This window comes from Varanus komodoensis, unplaced genomic scaffold (assembly GCF_004798865.1).
Source record: "Varanus komodoensis strain SLA01 unplaced genomic scaffold, ASM479886v1 scaffold2, whole genome shotgun sequence".
In the NCBI taxonomy this organism is placed as follows: Eukaryota; Metazoa; Chordata; class Lepidosauria; order Squamata; family Varanidae; genus Varanus; species Varanus komodoensis.
Window position 1 is genome coordinate 17,271,124 of NW_025335568.1, and position 20,867 is coordinate 17,291,990.

General features: G+C 41.1%; 1 protein-coding gene across 2 annotated transcripts in view; it reads right to left on the reverse strand.

Moving 5' to 3' along the window:
- UNC5C (unc-5 netrin receptor C) overlaps window positions 1–20,867 on the reverse strand; it is a 357,053-nt gene that overhangs the window by 43,418 nt on the left and 292,768 nt on the right. Inside the window, exon 8 of one of the 2 annotated variants that reach the window (XM_044428610.1) lies at window positions 1,700–1,756. The exons of the other annotated variant lie outside the window; for it this stretch is intronic. Within the exon in view, the coding sequence (XP_044284545.1) occupies window positions 1,700–1,756 (57 nt within the window). The remainder of the gene's footprint in view (window positions 1–1,699; window positions 1,757–20,867) is intronic. 2 annotated transcript variants of the gene reach the window in all.

A 20,867-nucleotide genomic window follows, 5' to 3' on the forward strand; every position in this document is an offset into this window, starting at 1 on the left:
CAGTCTTAGAGAAAGCTAAGTATCTCCCAGCTTTCAGCTTGGCCTAGGGAGGGCCAACTTAGCACAGAAGTCAACCCTTTCACTAAACCTCCTTCCTCAATCATTGTCACAGCACTGTAAACCCACCAATTGCCAGGAAAACAAAGCTTGTGATAGTTCTAATCAGTCTCCCCCATTCGAACTTTTCAGTTCTCATACCTCCCTGCCTTCTCCCAGTCCATCTCCCTGTCTGTCTATATTCCTCGCCTCACCTCTGCCTATCTCCTACACAATTAAAATAGCAGCCTCTCTGGCTTAGACTTGCCACTCAGCCCTGGTGCACTGCCCAGGTCAGTTCCAGGAATGCAGTCAGCATCTTCAGGTGACTCAGCATCAGAAGCAAGTCCTGCTGGACCTTGGTCCACGAAGTTTCATACCCTTCCTCCCTTCCCAGTTGATTAGATCCTTTCCCTTTTCTGCATGTATTATTTGATGTGCTTTTGTTGTTCTGCTGTTTTACTTTTGCAGTTGTGCTTTTATCAGGTTGTTTGCTGTTGTCACTATTTGAATTAGACTGTAAGCTGTCCTGAGACTCTTTTTACTGAAGGGCAGTAAATAAACAAACAACATACAGAGCTCATTTTGAATGCTCAAAGTATGTCACATTAAGTGTTTGCAACAACCGTGTAAGGTAGGCCAATACTGTTATCTCCATATTGCAGATGGGGTGAGACTGAGGTGGAAAAATAGCAAGTTTTATAGCTAAGGTGAGACTGAAACTCGATATTCCCTAGCTTCTTCACCTAGCTACATCCATTCTCAGAATCCGGTATAGACTCAAGTACTATAAAATCCCTAAAAGCAAGCCAGGATTTTCTGTAGTTCTCCTGTGGGAACCAAACCAGCTTGTGAGACTTTCCAATATCTGCTTGTAACACATCTCCTTCACTAATCCCAGTGTAATACTTAATGGCACTCTTTGCTTCCGTCCCCTTCAGATATCTTTCCAAAAGGCCTGAGTACGTGACATAAATTTAATGCAGAGTTTTGGTGTAGGAAAAGAAATTCTAGCATTGTTATTTTAAAGCAGACTGAAATTACTAAATGTAAATGTATCCATACCTTCTTTTAGTATGTCACTTGTCATTCTTTTTGTGTACAGGGAATATTAGAAAAAACATATTTTTAATGCTTTGTTCTTGGCTTTCTTTAAGTCTTCAGCTAACTTGCAGCACAGGTGAAAACTGAGAGACAGCCCAGAAGGAATGATCAAGTTCAATCTACTCTGTGCTAATGGAACCTAAAAGGTTCCATTTTGAAAATGCTGCTATTTATTTTATTCCATCTGTCAGCAGCCTTCTCAGGGAAGAGTGGAAGCAAAATCAGTCAGGGAGCCATTCTATCTTGCTATTTTCTCCTCCTTAATCAAAATCGAATGTTTGAAATCATTTTGCACATTCTAGGTTCCTTCTTTTGCTGAGATCTGAATATATTTTTCCTCTACATTTCTTGCTTCCACATATTTTCCTGGCCCTCTTGCCTTCCATCCCATTATCTACAGTGGTTTTGCCAATATACCAGCTGGTGAACCTTGTGAAAGCAAGCAAAATATAATTCTCTCTGGATGTTGAACCTCTCCTGATATACATACAATGAGGCTGAAAGTAAATCTTGGATTGGGAAATTATTATCCAAGAACATAATATCAAACAACACTTACAAGAAAATCCATATTCATTCTGTGTTCTCTGTTCAGTTGAAATAGGGTAAATGAAACCTTTAAAAGGAAAAAAAGATGGGAACAAAATCAAATTAACGAAGGGAGCTTTTTTTAAAAAAAAAGCACACATGAAGAATGGTTTAATTTAAAAAGGGGGAAAAAGGAAAATGAAAGGAAACCATAGTACTTTAAAATTCTGATACAGTACACTATTATAATCTTGCATCTCCTGTCTGCTCAGGAGCCTCACTAAGAATTAATAAGTAGGCAGATTGAATTTCAGAGCCAAAAATCGGTCTCGAGTCACTAACTTTGGAGTGCTTAAAGTCTTTCTTTTATTGAGCATAAACTCTAATGGATCTAATTTATTTCAGACATCAAGGGTCATTAGCATATGGAAAGTCTTCTTCCCCCCAATCCTTGCCATATGCTTTAATTCCCAGGACATATTCAGCAGGGCTCTAAACAGTTTTTTTATTTAATTATAGTAGCTCACTGTTGGCCTAATAGAACTGAAAGAGGATTGCGATCATTGGTCAGAGGTTAAATACCCATTTACGCAGAGCTCAGCCCATGCAAAAGCCGCATGCCCCTCCCCAGTTTTCTCCTAGATTTCCGGGGAATGGTTTTAACCTTCCCTTTAATAGAAATCCAATAGGAATTCTCTGGGGAGCAAGCAATTTGCCAGAGAGTTGGAAGTGGAATGTATTCCATTTGAGATCATTAGAAAATCAATAGGAGCCTTGAGATCATAAAGTAATTTATTTTAGATTTTGAAGGCTTTGTGTAATATTGACAAAATCATAATACAATTCACATTTTCCCCCTCCTTGAGACAAATCATATGAAAAGTGACTGTCTTCCTGAATTTCAGTGATAATGGGATGTTTTAATACTTTTTTCATCTTCTAAACATCTGTCCTGCAATTCCCACTATAAGGACATTATTTTTCTTTGCTTTGTCTCAACAGGGCCTTCCTTTCTTGGAACTAAGTTATCTTTGAGTTCAGTTGGGCTTCCTTCCTTCTAAGGATTAGGGTTCCAGTGAACCAAAGCTGACCCATTGTGTTTGAATAAATTGTTTTTGGACAGCATAACACCAAAAATGTGGTCACTCAGGGAGTTACATGAATGGAAATTGTCAGATATAAAGCAGGCCTTTCATATCATTTCCAGGCATATACCTCTCAACAACACCAACTTTAAATGAGGGAATAAAAATCAATGAAATAAGAAATACTGAATGGAAAGCAACAGGTGTTTCTGGAATTTATTAGAATTAACAATTTTTATCATTTCAGAGTTTATGGAGTGTAATGCTCCTTAGCACGCACTGGTTCCATGGTGCTTTGGAAGGTATGCAGACCCTTGGTGTGAGAATAGAAGATCCTTGAAAGGTACTGATAATAGTTGTTTGATTGCCCCATGAAGAAATGCTTTTCCATTTCAGACTTCTCTCTGGAGCTGTATTTTCAAAAAAGAATCTTGGTGGGACCTGAGAAATTCTGCTGGGTCACATGATTTTTGGACAAAATGTATGTAGATGGACTCCCGACACCTAATGAAGCTGGAATCTTGACTTAGTGTCCAAGGTAGGATGCTAAATCACAGGCTGAGTGCAAAATCCAGCTCGCCCGAGGTCCCAGTCTGGCCTTCCAGGGTTCTCCAAATGGTTAGGTCCACATCCCCCTGCCTTCTCTCCTTTTCACAACCACCAATTGCTTGGTGGTTTCCCAACTTTTATAACTTTTGTAAAAGGCTAAACTGTCTTTCCTAAGGCTGGCAGAAAGAGTGTTAAGCTGAAACATGCTGGCACTTTTGGTATTTGCTAGCAGGACCACCTTGGTTTTGACCTTCCACTGGAATGTAGCCTCCAAAAGTGTCTGAGCCATGGCATTTGGCCCTCAAGCTGAAAGATATTTTGAAGGCTCCATGCTAAGTCTGAGGATAACCCCAAGGCCTACCACTGTGAATGTGACATGTCCAATGCTTAACTTTATCATGTACTGCCTGAACAGGATGTTTAATGAAAGTTTTAACTCAGTGCATTGCTCTGTGACACAGTACCTGAAACCACTTCTTTGCCCAGGTACATAGAAGCGGTAGGCTGATCCTGTTCCCCTGAACTTGTTTTATATTTTTATTGTATTATATTTTAATGGATATCTTTGTGAGCCGCCCCGAGGCTTCGGCGAATGGGGTGGCATAGACATTTTCTAAATAAAATAAATAAATGAATAAAGCATATTTAATGGCTGTGGACTGATATGTGGGACAGCACCCCGACCCTCTTCCTGAGGCCCACAGCCCCTGCTTGCACAATGCCAAGGCCTACAAAGTCCCAGGAATGGAAAAGCCATGTTTTAAAAGATATTCATGTGCTTGCTTCAAGCGCAACATTTGGTAAGAAAAACACCATGATCAGCGCTTTTGTTCAGTGCTTGTCAATGCCCTTGCTCATTCCACACTGCCTGTTTTGGTAGACACAAGATGTGTCTGAAGCAAAGGAAGGATACTTCAGGTATGCTACCGATGCCTCAAACATCACCGCACAAGGATCGCTTCCCAGGTTGAGGATACTCAGGGATTTTGCCACCAGATCATTGGTTGGTGCCAAAGCCAATCACTGGGACTTTTCATCACTGTGGCTTCATATGCATAGGCTTCAGCACCGATATTTGCCAGCTTGAAGAGAAGGCATAATTGCTTTCCCTTCCAAAACGGCACAAGAAGTCAGGAGAGTGCATCTCTACAGCTGAAATGTATGTAGCACTGGCTTTGGAAAACTGTCTCACTCTCTGAATTTGCACAGTCATGAAACGAAGTGAAAGCAGCTTTCAGCTCAGCGTTTGGTGGAACGGATGCATGCTCGAAGGCCATCATAGTGAAATGCCTCCACGTGTATATGTTGCTCACGCCTGCTTTATGCTTCCCTCATTTCATTTATGAAGTCACTGCCATGACATTTTCGGCTTGGCTGGCCCCAAAGCTCCTCGAACTGCCATCAGCCTCCTCTCTTTTTTCAGAGCTGTAAATACAGTAGGTATTTCTGTAGCCTGGCCTAAATAGAGTACTGATTTGCTGGTGGCAAAAATAGATAAGCACATGTCTCAGGAGAAGAGCTAAGCCAATATGTTGGCATATTGGCTTTGTAACACAGCTGCTCCCATTTCGAAGTTCGCTTGGGTTTGTCTTGCTGGTTACCCTACAGGAAGGAGAAACTCTTTTAGTGGCCAAGGGCATGTGCTGACTGGGGCTTCCGGTGAATTGCAGGATCTTTCTTCTAGCAAAAGAGAAATAGGATCTCTGGAAAGAGATTTCCACGGGTATTCTGGTGTTGCTAATCTTTCATGCATTTACCCCAAGCCTAGAGATGAAAGCATCCCCAGTTCCACTGGACCTGATCCTGATCCACTTTGTAGTTCTCCACTGCTATTTGCAGCAGGGAAAGGGGGGAAGGTATCTATTCCCTGCCTTTCAGCTTGAGCCCTGAAAGCTGTACCAGTCTCTGTGGGACAGGAGTTGCCAATGGTTAATACATCTCCTTGTTGTTTATTTGACCTCATATTGATAAGACTCAATGTGGGTCTATAACACCTTTTTTCTTTCAGGTTTCTAATACACATATAATCAATAATGGTATGAAAGTTGCTTTCTCATGACTTCTTCCCCAATACTCTCATACTGTGGGAATGTAAGGACCACATAAGGGGAGGTGAAAAAGAAGCATAGTTACCAGAAGGTTAGTTCCCACACTCATGCTCCCTTGTCACAGAGTATAACATGTAGTGATGAGCATTCGTTCATTCATACATTCATTCATACATTAAAAGCATGTCTATGCTACCTATTTCGCTCATGGCATCTCTAGGCATTCATGAATAAGCTATTGGGGAGGTGCCCTTATGGGGCATAAGAAAGATTTATTATACTGTGCAACCATTAAAGTATGTGAACGGGCACCCAGAATTCCTGATCATTTGGGGGCATGCCTACTGCATCCCCATCCAGCCCTACCTTCTACTTTATCAGGAAATGGAAGGGAGAAAGGGAGAGATGCAGAACAGTGTGATGTGACAGGAAAGATGGCATGCAGGACAAGTAATCCCTGTTTGCCAACCTCTGCATTGCAACTGAACTCTCTAGTTTGTCAGCCTGGTGGCCTACAAGTTGCATGATGGAAAAGCATCAGTTTAGTGGCATCCTAGCACATTTTGGCAAGAGCAGGCAGGCACTCACAGGCTGTGGCTGCAGTTGGGTTACTGCAGATGTCACAGACCACGCACTGCCCTCATCTACTGTATGAGCATCCCTCGTGTGGCATTGCACATGGTGGACTGGAAAGTGCACATCAGTTCTGTGTCTGCATGCTTGGCAGAGAACCAACGAGCACTGAGTAATTCACCATTGAGGAGCACAAGCTGCAAGACGTCTGAAACAAGGCAGAAGGTGGGTTCCAGGCAATGGTGGGCTGACCCTGGGACACAAGCTGTTTACGGTAGAGCACAGGGTGTCCAGAGGTGTAAGGAAGTGAAGGTCAGACTTTTATGTTGTGCTTTGACCGAACACAGCTGTTCCAAGAAACGCATGCAAGGATGACACCCTTCTCCATGGTCTCTAAAGCAACACGTTGGAGAGCCTGACATCAAGCACTTTGAGCACTGTTTTGATTTACAATTCAGTATTTTAATAAGCTTTGGGAGTGGCCAGGAGAATACTTCTGCAGCAACAAACAGTTGGTAACTGGTGACGCCTTCTTCCCAAGATGTGAGCCTGGCCATGTCTTTTAGAAGGTTTGGGCTTTTTCATGCTTGCCTATCTGATCTTTTGGATAATAAGAAAGGACATTTTCTTTTGGTAATGAGGCAAATCTGCTGAGATTAGTACCTGTAATAATGAAAAATGACTTTTCTCCCAGCTTCAAAGTGAGAGCTGTGCAAAGCAGGGATTTATTCAGCTTCCTCCTTGATCTATTTTGCTCACGGTATCAGCACTGCTGCATGGCAAGTACCGGAGGGACTTCTAACTATCGCTACCACATTCCTTTACTAGGGTAAATGTAGAAAAAGGTGCTGTTGAATTTGACTCCACAATAGTTGCTGGCACTGCTGATCTGTGCCTCGAGCAGCTGGTGTCACAGTCAGTAACTTGCTTTGAGAAAAAAAAAGTAATTTAAGATGCCTCAAGTGGCTTTTGATGAAACAAAAAATATTTTCAAAGGTTCTAGTGGTGTTTGTTGCTCATTTCTTGTGTGTTTACTGCTGGAATAGTTACAGTGCCATTAGTTCAACACTTGGATACCCCCTTGCATTTAAATGATCTCAAATTATTCAGAGTGATGGGAATTAATCATTCCAGTTTTAGGAAAGAAAAACTAGGACAAAGTTAGACTTCAGGCTTTGTTGAAACTTCAATTATCATTTATGTTTTTCCAATACTGACAATATTTTTTTTAAATTGGCTCTATTTCATCTTTCCCCCCGGTTTTAAACTTTACATCACTGAGAGCTTACAGCTAGGAGTTGCAGTTTTGTTAGGAGAAGCATAACTCACAGAGGTCCACATTCTTTTAGTTTTCTCATAGGCAAAAGGCAAAACATGGTAGAAACTGTCATCTTTCTTGGGAACTAACTTAACAAGAAAGTTAAAAGCATGTTTGCATTTAACTTGCAGATTTTTAAAACAGTCAAATAGCATCAGAGAGGTACATGTATGTGATGAGTACTAGTATCACAGTGATCCTGAAAGGAGAATTTAACCCTTCTCTGCTGCAGTCATAAAAGTTAAATTCTCTACTCCAGGAAAGATACATATCTGATTATTATCATTATGTCCCTGCGCAGCCCACACTACTTGCATTTTTAAACACCTGGATATAAAAAAAATAATCAAACGTACTAGAGTCTGCAAAAAACAAAAGAAAACAAAACAAAAGTCAAAGCAGCTAAAATGATACTAGCTCTCAGAAAAACAAACTAAATCAAAAACACAAAAACACATTGAACATCATGCCTACTTTGGCTCTCAAGCATGCCAAAATTTACCAAGAGAAAGCAGCAAAATTTCACAAGAAAGAACAGAATATATGATGTGTATGGCCAGTTTTTGGGAAGTCCTGAAAAGACTTCCTCACAGTGAAAACTAAGGCTCTTCCATCAGCCTTTCCTTTAAACACCTCTTTGATAGCCATAAGCAACAAGGAATTCCATGCAGGGCAATGAAGAGGGTTTCCCTGTTTTCCTTTCTCTGCATCCACCACACGAGGAGCTCTGTGGGGTTGTAAATTACCTGCTTAGTGTGAAGCATGTAGACACATGCACTAGGTTTGTAGATAGCGCTAGGGTGGGCTTCAGTTGTCATGGGCCATGTCTGCACTCAGGATAGATAGCTGAAGCACCAATGAAGTTGTGAGGTCGTGGAAGCTAAACTTGTGTTGCAAAGGAGATTAATATTCAGGACCACCAAGGTGGCTTTCTCTGAAATGCTTCCTGTTCCACACATACAGATTCGAATTTGTTGGCCCTGGTTCTGGGACAAGGTGGACCTAACAAGGAGGAACCACATTTTTGGCACTAAGCATAGCCAAGGTGGCAGAGCTGCTTTTAAATGGAACCTTGTGAGCTTTGGATTAAAAGCCAACAGGAGCTGGGAAGCACCTGTTTCTGGCTGAATCATCCCTAGGGGATGAAAATGGGGTGGGGGAAGCCAAAATAGAGATGGAGAAGAAGTAGGTCATGAGCATGTGGTGAGCATGAGAGCCAGTGAGCCCTGCCCACTCCAGATTTGGGCTGACAACACATATGGTTGCCATGGAGGCCATGCAATCCTGAGTTACCCCAAACTAGATGCCCTAGGCATGGATGTCACTGTCCCCCTGGCTATGAGAATCAATAGCCTGGGTTCTCAGCATCAGGTTTGAAACTGCCTCCTTCAGCTCATGCAGGGAGACAGTTGGGTTGCAAGGTAGATGGTCTGCCCCACTGGCCCAAACTCAAGCTGCAAATACTCCAGGCTAGTATTCAGACAGCCAGAGAGCATGGAAAGAGAGAGCAAGTTCTTACAGACCAGAGCAGCCCCTCCATTCCTGGCCCTCAAGTTTGCCATGATGCTGAACCAAGTACCCTGGCAGACACAACGGGAAGAGACTAACTTCTTCCTGTTCATCTATCCCAATCTCCACTGCATGTGAGTGATTGGCTGCCTCGTGCACTATTACATCACGGTTGAGGGAGATCTTATCATGCACCAATCTGGAATTACACATTGGCATCTAGAGATCTGAGGGCGGGCTGATCAGGCAACCACCAAACCTGTCAGTAGAGGGGTTGCTGGAACAAGGCGCAGCCATTAACTATCTGGGCCACATTTCTCTTGCCTTCTTCCCAATATCCCCTGTTGCACTGACTGGGACCAAGAGTTATGTCCCTCCACTTGGCCCCATATCTTAGGCCCCAAGAGGCAACCAATCCTCCTGTCAAAGATGCTAAGCAACCCCAAGTGGCCAAGATGTTCATGTATCTGGTCATGTAGATAAAGGCCTTAGTCCAGAACCAAGCACAGTTGGCTTATGTTCTCAATCAACCCTGGGGCTCTTTCCTGCTTTGCCAGCTATGGCAGCTTCTCCAGATAGTGGAAGTAACACTCCAGTATATAGCAGGCAAAAACGCAGTGAGCAGGCCTGGCACATGGTCAGAAACAGCCCACGTGTCCTGCTGAGCGGCACAGTTCCCGTGTCTGTGGCTTGTAGGTGGTTGTATACAATGTAATGGCCATCTGTAGCTTTCTATTAAATAAGTGAATTTCTTTCATGCACTAGCAGTGCAATCTTAAACATGCCTACTCAGGAATAAACTCAAGAAGGCTTTCTCATAGGAAAGTGGGCAAAGAATTGCAGTCTAAGGTTTCTTCTTTCTTCATCTTGAAACTGGAATGTGGCTCAAAAGAAAATTACATAATGGGGGTATGAAAGAGACATGCCACTTAAATTATGAAGCAGATTGTCAAGACACAAGTATGCAGAGTGGTGTGCTAGGAAAGGAGTTTCTGCTGAAACTCTAGTTCTCTGTTAAAGCCCCTTTTCTCTATGGGCTGGCAGAAAGACAAAATGGAGAATGCTTTCAAGGTAACTCCTGGTGTTCTTTTATTAACATGCTATATTAAGTTTCTGTTTGATTTATGTGACATGCAGGGTAACTGCTGTTCATTTTAAGAGTCTATCTTGGGGACCAGAGCCTGAGCTAGGTAATCTTTTATTTAGTGTAGTCAAATTTCAATAAATCAAGTTCTAAAGCACACTAAACTTGCCTGCTTCCATTAGGACACTGTGTGGATTTTTCCATACTTTATCTTATTCACTGTAGAACTGCTATGGCTTTTACCTATGACGAGAATGCTATACTGGCCCCACAAACAATCAAAGAAACCAGAAAAGAATCCAACTGCACTGAAAGAAGCTGCTATCTTGCCTATTTTATTACTTCTCACCACTGCAGCTATTATCAGAGCTAGTGAGAACATTTATAGTTACATAGATTTGAATTTATATGCATATGCAAACAGAGTATATCCTTGAATTTGGCTCTGTGCAGTAGTTTATGTTTTGCAGTGAATGTAAAATACAGGGTGAAATTGGTGAATGCTGACATTTTATATGTGATATTGTCAATGCCAGCTGAATTTTGAGATGCCGACCTTCTCAATGGCCAGGTTTGCACATCACAGGAAGCCACGGTGATTTCTGCCATGGCTGTTAAATGCAATGACTTTTAGGTTTGCACTAATTATGCCATAGCTCAATGCTAACATCAGATATCCTAGAAATAAATTGTAGTAATTTACCTTTTTTTCTGAAGGGTTAATAACTTCCAACTAGGGAGTAGGTGATCACCATAAAGTCTGAATATTGACTCTCCAAACATTACTTGTCTACTGGCTCAGACTTTTCCTGAGGGGATTGGTTAAGTGAATATTGCATTTCTCTCATGCAGCAGTGATATTAATAAGATGCCACAGACTGAAATACTAGTTGCATACTTTTATGCAGACATTGTCTCTCCAAAATCATTAATTGATTGATGACTGTTCAATCTTTTCCCTCAAGTCTAACGAAGCATAATAGGGCTACATTTTGCTTCAGTTTGAATCAAATCACAAGCAAATCAATGTGTGCTGATTTTCATATGTTCAACACTTTTGCAAGAATTAAGTTTTTTTTGTCTTGCAAACACTTTTGCAAGATTTAAGTATATGCAAGAATTAAGTATTATAGATGGAAAACACCAAACAATCTAGCTGTTCAGAGTGGAAATAAAAGTTATCTGCAGATGTATAAGCATATAAGATCAGATGCTCAGCCCAGACTGATCTAGCACTGCTTGTCTAGGTAGAAGCTTTTGGACAGCCCACAAGTAGAGCATAAAGGTAACACATGTTTTAAAAATCAGCCAGCAATGCATGAATACGGTAAGTAGCATAAGGCCACAAATGAAGAGCAACGGCAAAATCATGGAGGAACATTTAATTCATAGGCACTTTAGAGGTGATACGCTCTTACTGAAATGCTAGTTGGATGTTAATATCTTATTAAACAGGTTTAGGACTAGAGAGTTTTGGGTTTAAATTCCCATTTATCCATGAAGTTTAGATTTGTCACCCAACATCAAAATAAATAAAATAAAAAAGCACCAAGAGATGCTGGATTTTTTTGGGCAAAAGTAAGGGCAGCATACTTCTGCAAGGGATGATTAAATGAACATTTCCAGAACCTTGCCATGCTGCAGTTCCCAGAAACTGTGATGGTGGTTAAAAGCAGCATAAAAAGGATGCCAGTTTGTAGAAGACATATGCTCTCTGTCAGTCTTCATGTTGAATTCTCAGGAAGATTGTGGATGCCATTGATTTTTTTCCCTCTGCTGTGCATACTATTGATGATAAGTGAAACAGCCTCTTGATAAAGTATGACCATGCTGGTGTAAGTACTATAAACTGAAATTTAGCTTTTAATTTTCTCATGTTTATGTGTGTGAGAACTTTGTACTATGCACAAGAGAGCGCACATGCACCGAGCCACATCTTCAGAGCACATGCATCTAGAGACTTGATAGAGCTAATGCTGTGAATCCTTGATAGAGATCCATCTTTATAAACTGCTGTAACCTACTCTGAATTGCAAGAATCAAATGAAGCACGATCATTTATTTCATATTGCTACTCAAACAAATGTTCAGAGAGGAACAAGCATTAAGAATATTCTGAATATTCAGGATGTTCTTCCCAATGGTCAGTAACATTCTTTTCCAACATTCCAAATTTGAATCCATTGGGCATCACATCCTGCCCTCTAAAGGAACAGAAAACAAATTTCCCCCTTCCTCTATTTGACAGCCCTTTGAATAAATAAAAGAAAGAGATGGCCACAGAGACACTTTTTGAGTGCTTAGTAACTTGAAGACTTTCATCTGTTTCTGGGCTATCACCTGTCACTTAGTTGTCTTTAGAAACCTGAACCTGTGACCATCTCCAAGAGTTTGGACATCCACATGGTTATGACTATTAACTAAAAGAGAAAGATACTTTGGTGTATGGGCTTCTGGAAGAGTTTAAAGATTGGTCCGAACCAAACATCCACCATTTCATGAAAGCTGCTTACCATATGGACACAGTCTCAATACTTTTGTAGCAATCACACTGTCAGGATGTGTGAAGTTTTCAATTTTCTCCAAAATGGGTCAAGAGACATCTCCCAGCTTCTCTGTGGAACATTTTACACTGATATCTTGAAAGAAGAGTCAAAGAGGGTAACTCTCTGAAGATTAAACCCAGCTAAAAGACTCTGTTCTAGAGACAAGATCTCTCTCACTACAACTGATTCCTAAAAGCCACATGAAGCAGCTCAGGGGCTAACAACAAGCTTTCTTTCAGAAAAAGTCCAGGTTCAAGCCCTAACATCTCCAGCATCTCCAGGCTGCAGAAGACTCCAGTCTAAAACACTGAAAAGCTATCAAGGGCAGAAAATTCTGATGCAGCTGCCCAAGGGCCTGATTCAGAAGCCAGATCTCAACCCAAACTAAGTCCACATTTATCCATACCACACAGAGAGTATGGACTTGAACCACACTGGGTCAGTGCTGTACCAGAAGCCTACCCAAAATGAAGATGTTAGAGTAGCACTAACATATATATTGCCATAATTTATCCTTATTTGCATGAATATTTTCTATTTAGTATAGAATTACCAAAGGACTCCATATGGATGGATGGAAATGCCATTATGCAGGCAGTCATATATATCCAAAGCATCTGATCCACATTGTTTTAATAAAAAGGCTAACTTAATCCCTTTGTGCACATTCAGAAGAGTTGATAGTGATGATCTTTCAAGAGCATTGTATTTCTCCATTAGTCTGCTGTTCAATCAAACACACACACACAAAACTCCCCTCTATCTTGTTTGCTTACTGAAAGCAAATCTGCTTAAAGGCTTGATAGGTGCCACTTACTTTATCATGACCTATATTCCATTAAAGCGTCCATGGATTTTTTGAAATAAGCACAAAGAGAAGCCAAAAATTCAGGTCCAATATGCCCTGCTGTTATGCAGAATAGGTCTAGCGCATGTATGTGTCAAACAGTAGTATGCTACAACATAAAGACACATAGATATTTGCATATTGTACACATTATCTGCAAATTATTCAAATCATGTGTGACTTGGAAAAAAGTTGCACAAACTTCTGCTAATTTCTCACTCCTTTCAAAGTTGCTTTACAGACAGGATACAGAAACCTGGGTTTGCATTGATTCTTTTGCATGTCTTCAAAGACTCATCAACATTTAAAACAATTACACTGCAATCCTTTACTGACTTTTGAGGAATTAAGTCCTGTTGAATGGAATGAGGGTGGGGCAAGTACCTATATTCAGCTATGCCTAGGATTATACTGTTAAATACTGTAAGATGTTTAAGGCTGTAACCCTCTGCACGCTTTCCTAGAAGTAGCCTCACTGAACACAGTGGGCTTTATGTCAGGGTAACTATTTATAGACTTTCACTCTTGAGCCCTGTTAAGCCCCTGCCCATTTCAGTGCAGACCCTGTGGTGTTGAATTGGCAAGGTCTGAAAGAGAGTAGAGTTTTCCATGCAGTCACAGACCTGGCATTATTCAAGCAAATACAAGTAGAAGTCTCACACCTTGCCGATTCGACACCACAGGGTCTGCACTGAAGGGACCAGTGTGCCCAGAGATGTTGGGGGCAAAGTCAGTATGCCCAGGCCCACCGACCTCTCCCATTTAAGCCTTCATGCATTCAGGTGAACACTTGAGCAAATTTTACTCTAAATAAAGTAACTCTCAACCCTTTGCAAAAGTTGCAATGACAAATCATGTTGGATCTAATGGGCAAAAGAAAACGAGTACAGATGTCCATGCAATCCGCCCAAACACAAGGTCAGAAGCTGTCAAAGTTGTTTGAAGTAGTTCTCTGTGACTACTCTCAGTCTGTCTTTGTGCTATCACCAACTTGCAGCTGCCAACGCAGGATATCTTTGGGTCTGACTATGTTAACTCTAACTCTTAGTTAAGGGAATGAAGACCAGCTATCCCCATATCTGAATACCCTTCACCAGTAATCAAAGACTCCTATTGAGACAGGACCTCAGCTTTTAAGCTGGCTTTTAAATATGTTCTACAGGTTTTAACTGGCTGTTTCCTTGCTTATTTTTGTGGTTTGCACTTTTCTTCTATTGCTGTTTTCTTATGTTTACTTACCTTCTATTATGTTTGTATTTCCACACTTAGCTAATTTGAGCACCACTTGGTAGGGTACAACTCAAACAACCAAATAAATGACAGTGGGGCTAGAGCCAGCATAGTGCTGGCAAAGTAGATCAGTGGTTAAGGAGTATGGAGCTGGGTGATCTGGTTCTCATTGCTACTCTGCTGGGGGACTTACAGGGTGACTTTGGGGCAGTCACGGACTGCCAGTCCAGCCTACCTCACAGGATTGTTTTGGAGGGAAAAGCTTACGAGCAAGAGGGACATGTAAGCTGCTCTGAGTTCCTTGAAAGGAAAATGGCAAGGTAAAGTCACAATAAATAAAGAAAATAACATAAAAATACATGCAGCATTATTTGCTAAAATAGCCATGAAAGAATATTATATAAGAATTAGCCCATGAAAATGTGAACGTTACAAATCTGACAGGATTCCTGTGAACTTGCTCACAGATCCACTCTAGGAAAAGTTACATGGATGATGAAACTCAACTGACTGTTTACACTTGCATGGGCTCCCAAGATATCTGAACCACGTGCTATGCCAGGAAAACAACTTTATGCCAGAAACATGAAAAGTTTAACATACTAAAAACATGATTCTGCAATTAGTTTATATTGCAAGCAGAAAGGAACTTCTAAAAAGGAGCAATGGTTTTTCTTAATGTTCAACTCATCAAATGCATGAGAAACACGGCAGCAAGGAAAAGAAAAGAACAAAGGAAGGACAGTGACTTCGGCAGAAGATTGCAGCGAAGAACAAATTTTAGAAATCCAAGACAGCATTTCTTTAAGTTGAAAGTAATACCCCATCAATCTTCTGATAAAAATCTTTTTCAAGGAAGATTTTGATAAAACTATGATAAAATGGTTCTCTATATGAATTCATTAGAAGCTACTCTTCCCAAATTAGCCCTTTCTATCCATCGTGTGCTATTGCAATTGTCCTAGCCAGTAACAGGTATGTTGTCACCATGATTCTGTCTGGATGGCATTGCAAAAACAATTCAGAGGTCAGGAAGCTTGTGTGTTATAAGCAGGTTTGCACAGCATGGGCTTTTTTGCTGTTACTCATAGCCACTTCTTCTGGCAAAAAGATGGACATTTTTCAAAGGAGCAAATCAGTTTAAGAAAAGCACAAGCTCATGTCTTAGCTGAGAAGGTAAATGATGCGAAAGAAGGTATCACTTATCCTTTGATAAGCTGTGAAGATCAAGACGTTATATCCCATGCTCAACCGACCCACATGCCCCTCACCTGTCTGTGTGTGCTTCTGGTCCTCAGCTCCTGTTCACTTGGTTCCAGGGCCATCATATATTATTTGCTGGTTTCGTCCTCTTTGGACACCACATGTGAACATCTATCTAGCTGATTTATTGAATTATACGGTATATTATCTGAAGTATTATCTGAGTGGTGGTGTGGTGCACTGGTTCAGGGGGTGGGGCTGGGGATCCTGGAGCTCGGGGTTCTAGTCCTCCCTCAGCCGTGGAGCTAACTGGGTGATGCCTTGAGTTCCTTGCAAGGATACAAGGTGGGATATAAATACAGTGAATAAAAATAAAAGGAATAGTAATGACTAATGTTCCAGTCACCACACAAGAATTTCAAGAAGGAATGACACAGATCTGAATGGTGGTGCAGCCCATTCACCTCCACTGAACAGATGTTTAACTAAACAATTGTGAAAACAATAGTGATCCTACTGTAGATATAAAACCATATTAATCCTTTAAAGATAGAACCCTTTGCATGCTTAGAAGTCCTACAATTCCTGGGATTCTCCAGCCAGCTGTGTATAAGTCTGTGCCTTAAATGTAGCTTCTGATAGATATGTGCAGACAGAGTATTTGATGATGATGATGTTAGAAGAGAAAGGAGAAGAGATCTATGCATGAAGAGTCTGAGGAAATTTTTTTCCAAGGAAGAATGAAAGGAACACATAAAGTAGTGGAACTGAAGGGCGGGGGGCGGGGCGGGAGCATTCAGAAAACTGTGAAGAGACAGTAAAGCAACATGTGTTTGTGGCCTTCTAACCCTCTTTCCTCCAGCTGGGTCCAGCGACTGCTTTAGGAAGAGTGAGATGGTTACCCCAGGTGTCAATTGTTGGGTGGTAGGGAACACTGAGGGGTTGGAAGATCGAAGGGCGTGTGCTCTGTGTCCTGTTCTACACTTCCTATGCTACCTTACGTGTAGAAGTGATTCACATGTAGAGGAAGCTGAACTGCTCATCTTGTTGCCTTGTGCACATGGAATAAGGTGGGTGGAGAGACACATGCCATCTTGCCCTTTGTCTCAGACACCAAGGTGTCCTGGGCTAACAGCTAGTTAATGACTGAACGACAGAATGGACTCAAGCAGCCTTCCCACAACAACAGTGGGCCTGAGAACCACTTGGGATCTGGTCGCCATGCAGTAAAGTCACTGTTAAAGCAGACCTGTGGCACAATCCTATGCATGTTCTTATTGCACTCACACGAGTTTTACTAAACCATGATGCTAACACATATAAAAATAGAAAGGATGGCACACATAGAGGTAAATAAACGAACTCCTATGGATGGCAGCTTGCCAAATGTTCATGTGTCTTCCAGCACAAACTGCTGCGAAGGGCCAATTAAACCCATTATCATAATTATTAAATTATTGTAAGGACTCCAGCGTGAAGATGCTGTGTACTTGGGAAGCCTTGTCTAATAGCGGCAGTTCAAAATTTTTGCTATAGCTAGTTTTCGTTTTCAGTTCTGTATCTCTCTCTCCCCTCCACCCCTACTCCTTCTGAGAGCATGCTGGCTTAATGACTATTCATCCTTTTACGTTAGGGGGGAAATACTAACTACAGAATGAGAAAGTCTGTGTACTGGCAGGATCATTAGTCTGAATAAATGTGACAGTCGAGTTGCACCAGAAATACCTCAGTTAGCGGTAAGCAGAAAGTACATCGTTGGGTGAAAAATACTGTAATTACGAGGGGTGGAGGGGGTGTGAAGGAACAGGCAAGGCTCCACAGTTTTTATCGCTGAAGAAATCAATACCAGTTGAGACTGCTACTTTACACAGGAGTAGGGCTAGGTGTATGAAAGAGCTTATTGATCTGCCTGACTGATGTTACTGTAGTGAATAATGCACTGGAAGAGAAAAGGCTTGTAAATGCAAAGCAATATTTTCTAGGATGTCTGTATTTATACAGTTACCTTACATTGGTTGTGCGTGTGAGAAAAGGAGAGACTATAAGAATATTCTTTTACTGATTCATCTGTATGGCCGAAACTATCATTTTCCATTTACTATGATTTCAACTCCATAGGGCTGACCAATTACTTCAGCCTAGTCCTTTTCTATAGACAGAGCATATCTTTAACCTCTCCATCTATGCTTCCTTCCAAAAGAATTTGGAATACTTGTTTATCAACACCGGTGTCTTTGGTTGCTTCTGTTCAATTCCAGGCTTTGTGTGAGCACAGCTGAAAACATAAAAATAAATCCTATTTGTATGAGATTGTCCTTCTCTCCCTCTTCAAGGATCAGCTTCGTATGGCAAGTGCCATGAATACTTTTTCCTAACAGGCATTAGATGCTTTCATGATCACCTGCCATCTCAATGGACATGGTAACAAATACCTAAAGCCACAAGAAGGGTCCAAATGAGTCGGAGCAAGTATGTGGCTTGTGCAGCCAAGTTAATACAGTATCCTGGTCAACAGAGTTCCCTGACACAACATTCAGAGTTTGGGAGAAAAGGGTAACCATTCTCTCCTCCAAATAAAGAACCAGTTCATGACTAGGTATATGTTGCAAGAGCTACTTTGGATTAGCAAAGAAGCCAAGAACAGGATTATCTCTTCCACAGCTGAGCCAGGTAAAGGAGAAAGACTTGGTTGGCTTACGTGAGTGGCAACATCTGGTGCTCCATCTACTTATGCAAAAGTAAGGTAAAAGCAGGACCTTTGCTAAGTACAAGTTATCGGGCAGGCCTGGCAGTCTTTGCTCTTTGTCAGCAAACCTGGAATTCCTGGGTCTGCCTATGCATATGCTAATTAGTGGTTAAGAGCGTGGAACTGGGACTCAGACGTTCTGGGTTCTAGTCCCCGCTTGGCCATGGAGCCAACTGGGTGACTTTGGGCCAGGCACAGACTCTCAGCCCAACCTACCTCACAGGGTTGTTGTTGTGGGGATAAGATGGAGGAGGAGAATGATGTAAGCTGCCTTGAGCCCTTTGTAGGAAAAAGGCAGGATATAAATTGAAAAATAAATAAATAAATAAATAAAATAATTGAGGATCATTGCCATTAACAACTCCATGACAGCTAGCAACAAAACAACGCTTACCTTCATTTTGAGCATTAAATTCAGCTTAGGCTCTAACAATGCTCATGGAGAAAAAGACAAGGGTATGTTGGACTTAGATATGGCTTTTCTTTTCTGTACTCAGATGTAAGCACAGGAGATGCAATCAGGATTAGGAACTTAGTCTCACTGAGTACAATGTGTTAACCTTTTGGCCCTGTTGTGATCGCAATCTGAATTGAGTCTCCATACTTGCCTCTTCAATATCATTTATTTTATTTTATTTTATTTTATTTATTTTATTAATTTAATTTAATTTAATTTAAAATTTATTTATTTATTTATTTAAACAATTTCTATACCGTTCCTATAGCCAGCCAGCTCTCTGGATTGCTTCTTATGTGGACAGTTTCTTATTTGTGTGTGTGTGTGTGTGTGGGCGGGGGGAGGGGGGCGGGAGAGAGAGAGAGAAAGAGAACAAACAGCATGCTTAATGCTTAAATTGGTTCTGAGAGGCATTGTATTCTTTGCTTGAAATGACCCTGTTTCTCCTTCCTAGGCCATCTTGACCTACAACTTTGTCTTGAAACGTAGCAGCAAAATCAGAAGTAATTTGACTACATGGACACAAAATGAACAGAAGAATAGGTCAAGAAGGTGACTGTGAAATTATATATTTTCCCATCTCCATTTTTGGTGCAGGAATGTCTTCTATTCCTATAATGTACCCGTATTAGAAAAGCATTTATATTAGCATCACCAACTCTCTTGGAGAGGGCAAAGACTTCAAATTCAGCTATTATTTTTGAAAATAAAAAGCAACATGCTGTCTACATAATAATGGCATACCTACAGGGCTGCTCTTTTTATTTTACACCTCTCCAAATATCTACTTAAATAGTTCTGCTTTTCATTCATACAAGGGTGACACACCTGTCTAAATACAGGCTGATAATACAAAATATAAGCTGCTTGATATGAAAGAAATAGCTTTTCCTGCTAATTTATCATAATGGCTCATTCATCCTAGTGGAGTTTTGCATGAATTAGTTCTTTTGCCTCAAAGACTTAACTGTCATGCAGTTAACTTTGGAAGAGACCTACCCCCATACCCTGGTATCCCTGAAGTTTGTCTCTTTCTAAAGTCAGAAGTATTTTGCCTCCCTATGAATTCTAGCCTACAAAATGCCTTTCAACACAGAAGATCACCCTGAGAAGAGTATTATGATGATGATTACATGATATAAATTTTTAGTCATCTGTAGTGTTATCTGAACCAAAGAGAAAAGTAAAGGATAAGGGCATTGCTTAGAATATATTGATTTCTGCAGTGTTTCAACAGTCTTCACAAACTAAATTCATAGGTCTGGACAGGTAGGATAGGCAGGACAGAAAAAAATACTATGTGCTTACTCATGGGCAATTGCCACTCTATTATAGCAGCCCAAGTGCCTGAGTCAGTTTGCAAAATCAAGCAAGGTGGCCATTTTGAATATTCAAGCCACTACTATGCCTTTTGTCTCTCCTGAACCTAATGGGGGTGGGTTGCTGGTGTGGTTAACAGATTACACACAATCCTAATATAGCCCATGGTTTCCTTATATTTGGTTATTCAAAAGCAACTCAGCATGCACATTATACACCACAACCCAGAATGACTGAAATAAATCCAAAGCCAGTGTGGACACAATCTCTGAAAACTATTAATGGTATACAGTCAGTGACCTGGTTTGTAGGACATGACAATGCACCATAGGTTAGTTCACCCATGGAGGCTGTGGCATCCTGGTAAGTGTCATCTTTGATGGCACCTGAGCATGCCTTGCTGACTGTGGCTTGTTGTGTCGTGACAATGCAGGTGATGGGAGTTGTTTGAGGGTCAAAAACCTTCAAACAACTCAAAAACCTGTAAAATCAAAAGATGGGTTATTGTAGGATTATTTAGCCTTCAAACAGTCCCTGTCACCTGGGCTCAACAAGCCATGAGCTGCTTGGCTCCAATAGGGCACCATGGAGAAATGACACAATAATGATGCACTAATACCTTAATTTACACATTGGAGTTCTGACATCACATGGGGCACCAATGGGCATCATTTCTGTATGATG